An 8,990-nucleotide genomic window follows, 5' to 3' on the forward strand; every position below is an offset into this window, starting at 1 on the left:
CGTTTGCCCGCAGACGCTGGCCCGTGAGATCTCGATGCATGAGTGGTGGCTTTCTATCCCTCTAGTTGGGCTGTTATCTTCAGTCGGGTCTTGGGTGGGAAGGGACCTAAAGTTCAGACCCCAATCAGTGAATTTGACTCGGTCCAGTTGCTTCTGGGCCTCGTACTGGGTCTGAGTACCCCTCCTGGTGCTCCGGTTTCCAATCGGTTCCCTGGTTCGGTACCGGCGGGCCGCTACCCGGTCCCTTACGGTTCCACCAGCTGTAATCCCAGCTCCTGCAGGTGGCCACCACAGTCTGCCCCTTGGCCAGAGGATATCCGGGCTCCTACCCAGATCCCTGACAGACGTTACTCCTCTCTACTCCACTTCACCTCCTCTCCCTTTCACTTCCCTAACCGATCTGTGTGTTTTTCCCGCCTCGGGCTATCCAAACTCCTCAGTGGGCGTGGCCAACCGCCTGCCTCCGCCCCCTGGGTGTGAACGTCAAGTCCTGAGAGGGGTGACTCAGGGTTTTAAGGTTGGCTGCTGGTACCTTTTTAGGGGCTGGTGTTTGTGCAAGGGCACTTAATGGTACTGTAAAACTGCTTGTTTTTTTTTTTTTTTTCTGCAGCAAATATACAATAGAAAAAAAGCAACAAAAACATTAAAGTGTGAACAAGCCCCAAAAATCAAGTTACTATTAAGATTATTTACTTGTAATTGTTAAAGGAGTTGTCCACTGCTGTAATATTATTTACCAATCCTTAAATGGAACCTGTCAGTTGCCATATGCACCGAGAACCACAAGCAGTTCTGGGTGCGTACTGCTAATCTCTGCCTAACCATCCCTGTATCTAGTAGCATAGATAAAGGGATCTTTAGAAAAAGTATTTCTAAAGATCCTTTATGATGTGCTAATGAGCGCAGGGACTAGTCTCAAGGGCGTTAGCCCCCTTAGTCCAGGGGCATCACACTTACATGATATCAGGTCGTCACAGGGTACTGCACAAGCTGCCCTCCTGTGCAGTATTCCACCTCCCTCTTGGTTCTGGGTCCCTATCTAAATGTTGTTGCCTCCAACAACAAATCAAATCCCTGCACCACACCCACCAGACACACCAGTGGACAGCTTGAGTGGAATAGTCGCCCACCTGGGTGGTCAGGGAGGGAAGGTGAGGAGTGTAGAGAGAGGAGGGGAGTCTGAGAGTGGAAGGAGAGAGAGTTGGGAAGTAGCCCTCGAGCTGAGAGGAGCTCAGAGGAAGTCTGGAGTGGTGACTCCTGAAGCAACTGCCTAGGTTGCAGACTGTGGTCTAGGCCTAGAGGAGTCGGACCCCCGGTTGCAGGGGATTGCGATTGCTTGGACCTGTTGAGGAGGACAGCCGGCAGCCTAGCACTATCACCGGTCCGGGACCGAAGGCACGACTAGGTACACGGACCCTAGATCGGGGAGTAGCTTCAGGCAACCCAACAATTCACCTGAGGAGAACGGAGCCTTTATGATTCGTTCCCACCTGCTCCAGAAAAGGGGGATTAGCGCAACGAGGGGGATAGGACTTTCCAACCCAAAACGTTCCAGAAAATCCCAAGCGTGAGCCCTGAGAGCAAGCTCCCATACTTAGCCATAGTAGGGAGCGAGGCCCGGCTAGTTCCATGCTACCGGGCCATCAAGTTGAAGTCAAACTAAGTGCCAGGAGGCAGGTCACGGATCAGCAGGCAGCACTACTTGGGGACGGGAGCCGGACGAGCTCCCCTCAGCGGCAGCGGTACCCAGAGACTTGGTTTACCCGATTGTCAGTGTCTGCTTATGAACTGAGTACGAGAGTGACCCCTGCACCCCACAGCACCCCCTCACCGAGTCCTGGGGCATCCCCCTACCCGTGGAGGGTTACACCTTGCTGCCCCACTTAATCACCCCGGGTACTCCTAATGGCAGCGGCGGTACTCCCCAAATTACCGTACACCACGGATGGCGTCACAAACTATAACTCCCCTGTAAATACCCCTTTCACTCGAGTGGCCGCACGACCCCCCGGGTCTGGAGACCCTCGAGCCACAGCGAACTCTGATCCGAGCAGCCCGGCTGCTTCCACGGGGGGCGGTACATAAGCACGACTTTGTGGGCATGCTAACATGCACAGCGCAGCGTCAGAGGCGCAGCGTCAGAGGCGCAGCGTCAGAGGCATGGTCACGCTCATCTGCTGCCACCACACCTGATGCTGGATTTTGGCTCAGTGCACATGATCCTCGGACTTCAGCCATGTGCATTATGAAGCCGGGTGTACACGTCCCGGCTTCAAAGTGGTGTAGTGCACATGACCGGAAGCGCCGGGTACTTTTGATCATGCGCACTAACCCTATGCCCAGGGTTCTGAGGCAATGCAACAGGTACGTGCGTCACTGCCGATGACGACGCTGGGCAGTGGGCATTCAATAGCATCATAGCACTTCCCTGTGGGTGTGCTACCATGCTAAGAGAAAGGAATGAGTACAGGAACTAATGTCCTTGCGACTATTCCCTGCGCTCATTAGCATATCATAAAGGATCTTTAGAAATACTTTTCTAAAGATATCTTTATCTATGCTACTAGATACAAGGACGGTTAGGCAGGGATTAGCAGCATTCACCCAGAACTGCTCGCGGTTCTTGGTACATATTGCACCTGACCGGTTCCCTTTAAGCCCCCATACACATTAGACTGCTGTTGGCTAAACTGCCTGATATCGAAGGGTTTGACTGACTAATGTGTATGGGGATCCGAACAATTCCTTGTCGGGGGAGATATTCGTCGAAATGGCTAATTTCAGTCTGCAAATCCATTTGTTCTATAGAGAATTCAGAAGCACTCCGGTCTATAGGAAAGCCGGACAAGAAGGCTGCCATCCAAAGGTTTGGATGAAGCATTGTTCAGCCATCAGTCATCCCATGTGTATGGTGGGCTTTACAATAGATCATCAATATCAAATAGGTTGGGGTCCAACATTCCTACTGATAAGCTGATGCTGTCAGGTCTACACAGGGTACAATGTGGGGGTTGGTATATGGAGGAGGGGAGTTTCTACCATTGTGCTGCTGTGGAATTTTGTTCCTATGTTTCAGGAAATTGTATGGTAAAATGAATGGTGTCATTCAAAACTACAACTCGTCCCACACAGAATTATCCCTCATGTGGCTAAGTAGACACAAAAAAACAACAAAATTATAGTTCTTGGAAGAAGGGTATGCAAGAACAAGAATAAACATTACCCAGAGCAGGAAGGGGTTAAATATTAAGCTGCATGGGCTTCAGAACTATGTTGGAGAAAGCATATCTTTGTTTCTCATAACTAGAAACTATTTTTCCTTTTTCTTCTTTCCAGTGTAGCTCAGGAAACCAAATTCAAGGCAGTCTTGTTAGTGACGACAAACCTTTTAATTCTAATTGCCCTTCCTCCCCAATTAGAGACTCACCTTTACTTATAATATGTGATTGTATTATTCTGATTTATACTAAGACATTTCTCTTTTTCTTCCCAGAATCTTTTACCATCTCGTTACAGTCTACAGACAATATAACCATCTCTATAAAGCGTGCTATAAATACCCCATCACCATCTTGTTTTATCTGTGCTCCAAACTGCAAGGACTTGAGTCTTGAGATATCCAGTGGGAAAACAGTGAATTACACCTTCAGTTGCAAGACACCAGAGCTGTACTTCATAATGGAAATCAATAGAATTATCAGTGAGTTCACTGCCCCAGTTTCTTACACTTTGGGCAATTCCACATTGGATATTGTAGGAATGTTTCTTGGTAACATATCTAGGTATATAATGATGAACAGCCGAAATAATGTCCTGCAGCTGCTCTACCCAACCTGTAGTTCTCCCACTCATATCCCTCTAACCATCCCCCAAAACAAAAGTTTTTTTACTTTAGAAATATACAGTTGTAATAAGGATCACTGCATTGAGTTTGCCTTAAAATTGTCTTCATGATTTGAGTATATCAATCCAGGAACCCCATAAAAAAATAAATGGAGCAGTGGTCAATCATGGTCACTACTAGTCCATTCTAATAGTGGCAATTTCCTCATTAAGGCAATCAAAGGGGTTGTCAGCGGTAGGAGCACCACCAATCTAGAATTTATCACACATACAGTGCTGGCCAAAAGTATTGGCACCCCTGCAATTCTGTCAGATAATACTCAGTTTCTTTTTGAAAATGAATGCAATCACAAATTCTTTGGTATTATTATCTTCATTTATTTTGCTTGCAATGAAAAAACACAAAAGAGAATGAAACAAAAATCAAATCATTGATCATTTCACACAAAACTCCAAAAATAGGCCAGACAAAAGTATTGGCACCCTTAGCCTAATACTTGGTTGTACAACTTTTAGCCAAAATAACTGCGAACAACCGCTTCCGGTAACCATCAATGAGTTTCTTACAATGCTCTGCTGGAATTTTAGACCATTCTTCTTTGGCAAACTTCTCCAGGTCCCTGAGATTTGAAGGGTGCCTTCTCCAAACTGCCATTTTGAGATCTCTCCACAGGTGTTCTATGGGATTCAGGTCTGGACTCATTACTGGCCACTTTAGTAGTCTCCAGTGCTTTCTATCAAACCATTTTCTAGTGCTTTTTGAAGTGTGTTTTGGGTCATTGTCCTGCTGGAAGACCCATGACCTCTGAGGAACACCCAGCTTTCTCACACTGGGCCCTACATTATGCTGCAAAATTGTTGGTAATTTCAGACTTCATAATGCCATGCACACGGTCAAGCAGTCCAGTGCCAGAGGCAGCAAAGCAACCCCAAAACATCAGGGAACCTCCCCCATGTTTGACTGTAGGGACAGTGTTCTTTTCTTTGAATGCCTTTTTTTTTTTTTTTTTCCCTGTAAACTCTGTTGATGGCTTTTCCCAAAAAGCTCTACTTTTGTCTCATCTGACCAGAGCACATTCTTGCAAAACGTTTTAGGCTTTCTCAGGCAAGTTTTGGCAAACTCCAGCCTGGCTTTTTTATGTCTCGGGGTAAGAAGTAGGGTCTTCCTGGGTATCCCTACCATACAGTCCCTTTTCATTCAGACGCCGACGGATAGTACGGGTTGACACTGTTGTACCCTTCGACTGCAGGGCAGCTTCAACTTGTTTGGCTGTTAGTCGAGGTTCTTTATCCACCATCCGCACAATCTTGCGTTGAAATCTTTCCTCAATTTTTCTTTTCCTTCCACATCTAGGGAGGTTAACCACAGTGCCATGGGCTTTAAGCTTTTTGATGACACTGCGCACCGTAGACACAGGAACTTTCAGGTCTTTGGAGATGGACTTGTAGCCTTGAGATTGCTCATGCTTCCTCACAATTTGGATTCTCAAGTCCTCAGACAGTTCTTTTGGTCTTCTTTCTTTTCTCCATGCTCATGTGGTACACACAAAGACACAGGACAGAGGTTGAGTCAACTTTAATACATGTCAACTGGCTGCAAGTGTGATTTAGTTATTGCCAACACCTGTTAGGTGCCACAGGTAAGTTACAGGTGTTGTTAATTACACAAATTAGAGAAGCATCACATGATTTTTCAAACAGTGCCAATACTTTTGTCCACCCCTTTTTTATGTTTGGTGTGGAATTATATCTAATTTGGCTTTGACAATTTTTTTTTTCTTTTTTTCATTGAAGACAAATTAAATGAAGATAATAATACCAAAGAATTTGTGATTGCAATCATTTTCAAGAAGAAACTGAGTATTATCTGACAGAATTGCAGGGGTGCCAATACTTTTGGCCAGCACTGTATATACCATTTCTTCACAAACAAGATACGTTTTACCAACCAAAATACCTCTTTAATGCAAGTAACTGATGACTGAAAAATAATCTGTCCAAATTTTGATCTGCTGAGTTGGATTTCTTTGACCACTCATTTGGTGTTGGCTATAACAAGTACAAGAGGCTGATTGACCACTGATTAGATATTATAAAACATTTTTCCTTTTCTTGGCTTACCTGCAGCATCTGACCATACTTTGTATAGGTTTGTGAACAAAAAGAATATGTTTACAAGCTTTATTCTGAAAACAATATCTCACCTTTTTGACAAGATTTATTCTTATATGCTTCACCTGAAAACAGATTAAAACTAAATATGAAACTCTGTAAAATGACATATTGGTTCTAGTCTTTTTTTTTTTTTTTTTTTAAACCAAAACTTCACAAAACAGAGGCCTCTTCTATTAAATGTATGTCACTTAATGATCCTTCCGAATAAAACAAAAACCAAGTCAATATAGTCATCATTGAATTTCATACCTAATGTAATTTTTACTCCAAAAACTTTTTATCTCAATTTTTTTTTCTAATTTAATTGAAGTTTGAAAGTTATCCATGGGATAGAGGATCACATCCTTATCGCAGGGAGTCCAACGATAACCAATCAAGAGAACCAGGGCTTTTCAGCGTTGAAATGGAGAGGTGGTCAATCATGCACACCTCGGATCAATTACTTTTAAATGAGACTAAATGGGACTGCCGAAGACAACCATTGCAGGATGCGGCTTGTCCTTGGTACTCCCATTGCATATCAATGAAACATTCAATAGGGGCAAATGATCGACCACCACTCTGTAGAGCCCCAGTTATTCAGACCAGTGGGGTCCCAGCTGTTGGACCTCCAACAATCAGGAAGTTATCGCCTAGCTCTTTATAGTAGATCATTTCCGACCTTTGTACAACTCCTTTTAAAGAATATGTGCAGACATTAAACATCATTTGTATCTTTTATTCCTTTTTTACCTAGATTGCAGCTCTGGTGCCTGTCCATTGAATATTAGTCTACAGCCTTCGAACATAGATGGATTAAATCGAACTTTCACGTGGATCATCTTGACCTCCAAAAACAATGGCCTTGTACTAGGCTTCTCTTCACCATCTCTGAGACAGATACATCCTTCAACCCTGTGTCCCGACCTTGTTAGCTACAAGATCAGCACTTATGTGCGAGACTCGTCTTATTCCATTGGGACCTTCTGCAGGAATGGTACTATCACACGTATTAAAGTCCAAGAAAAAGGAGTTATTGCTTTAAGTTTGCCATGGAACGTTACTATCAAAGATCCTGGAATTCGCATCACAAACAGATCTTCCATTCAAAGTAAGTGGTGAGGGAAACGTCCAAAATATTTTTTTTTCTTATGAATTTTAACTTTACTGTTCCATACTGCTGTACCATACTTTATTCTTCTGATAATTATTAAGGGGGTTGTACAGGATTATAAAACCTTAACTGTTGTGTCCTAAATGCTGCACCACATGTTTCTATAGAAAGTGTTTGGTATTACAGTTAAACCTCACTTCGTCACTTCAAAGCTTCAAAGAAGCAGAACTACAATGCCAGAGACCATCCAAAAACCCAACATGTTAAAACAAGATACTTGTCAATGCGCTTACCTTTAAATATGCTTCACTGTTCCCTATCTGCTTGCATCCCTAGCTACATCATTCTATTCATGTTGGTATGACATCACCATGGTAGTCATGAGGCCTTCCATAGAGAAGTATAGTTAGAACATTTTTTTTTTTTTTTTAAACCTATTTGGGTCAATTAAGTCATGACCACCAACTTAAAAATTTTACTGCAAGTTTTGAAGTAAAATATGTGTATAGTAATGTGCTGAAGGTAAGCAATGTACATTTTCTTAGCGCTTAAGAAAGATCCTCAGGAAGTAAATTTGTATACTTTAAATGGATAACAATCTGTCCAGGTGATGTGCTGGACATACATTGCATGTACAATTATTAGGCCTGTGTGTATTCTGACCATAACATCATTTTTATGCAGATTTTCCAACTCCAAGCTGTATAAGCTTGAATGCTTATCGGATGAAGCATATCAGGTGATGTGTATGTGTATAATGACGGAGGGTATGGCCTAAAGATATCATCTCCATCATCAAAGTGTACAGAATTATTAGGCAGCTTATTTTTTCTCAGGCAAAGTGCCCCCCCACCAAAAAAGTAACTGAATTGTAAAAAAAAAAATATATATAAACCCCTCCCGACCAAGGACGTACTGCTACATCCTATTTGTCGGGGACTTAACAACTAAGGATCTATTGATAGGGGCACAGAGCGCTGTGCCCCCACAATAGCTGCTGGGGACTGTGCTTATCCAACAGCCAAGCCCTGGCCCTCACAGCAATGGACATACCTGCACTGTCCCTGGCTGTTTAATGCCCTAAATGCGGCCATCGATTACAGCACTTAGGGGATCGTGCTCCCTCTCTGCTACGACATACTGATAGGGAATTTAGATTGAGAGGCCGAATGGAAACCATGTTACCAATGTATGTAAAGCGCTGTGGAATTAGTGGTGCTTTGTAAGTGAATAAATAGTATGTATGTGTGTTATATATAATATATTTTCATGTGTGTGTACTATATAAAATATATACAGTGTGCATATATATTGGGTTTTTTATAATATATGTGTAGGTATATATATATAACATATATACACACATACACATGAATATATTATATACAGTACATACACAAATGAAAAGAAAAAAATATATATTTACACACCCACATACGTGGCAGAGTTGGGTTGGTGTCTGACACAGCGGTATTGTACGTTAGCCACCCCTATTGATAAGAAAAGCAGTTTGCTGCATTTTGTGTAGAAACTCTGCTACGTTTAATGTAGATGTGATTTCATTAAAACTCGTGCCCACTATGTGTCGAGCGTATGTCTCGCACGAGTGCAATATGAAAAAATCTCGCACTGCACTCGACTCCAATTAAGACAATGCTGCAGCTCAGATTTGTGAGTTTTTCCTCAGGCCCAATAGGGCTGAGGGAAAAATTGGCAGAATCGCAGCATAGTCTGCGAGTCTCGTATCACTCGCACCCATACAAGTCTGAGTGTGAGTGAAACATCAGACTGCACTCGGATGACGTCCGAGTGCAGTGCGATATACACACAGGCTGATAATGGAGGAGATGGGGAGATCACGGTCTCCTTCTCTGCAGCC

At 43.3% G+C, this 8,990-nt stretch overlaps 1 protein-coding gene across 2 annotated transcripts in view; it reads left to right on the forward strand.

Annotated features, from left to right (window-relative positions):
- Positions 1-8,990, forward strand: part of CDCP1 (CUB domain containing protein 1) — a 117,262-nt gene that overhangs the window by 79,105 nt on the left and 29,167 nt on the right. Inside the window, exons 2-3 of one of the 2 annotated variants that reach the window (XM_075316615.1) lie at positions 3,494-3,700; positions 6,755-7,108. In XM_075316615.1, the coding sequence (XP_075172730.1) occupies positions 3,494-3,700; positions 6,755-7,108 (561 nt within the window). The remainder of the gene's footprint in view (positions 1-3,493; positions 3,701-6,754; positions 7,109-8,990) is intronic. The other variant, XM_075316616.1, reaches the window with a different exon arrangement.

Source organism: Anomaloglossus baeobatrachus, chromosome 6, assembly GCF_048569485.1.
Source record: "Anomaloglossus baeobatrachus isolate aAnoBae1 chromosome 6, aAnoBae1.hap1, whole genome shotgun sequence".
Taxonomy (NCBI): Eukaryota; Metazoa; Chordata; class Amphibia; order Anura; family Aromobatidae; genus Anomaloglossus; species Anomaloglossus baeobatrachus.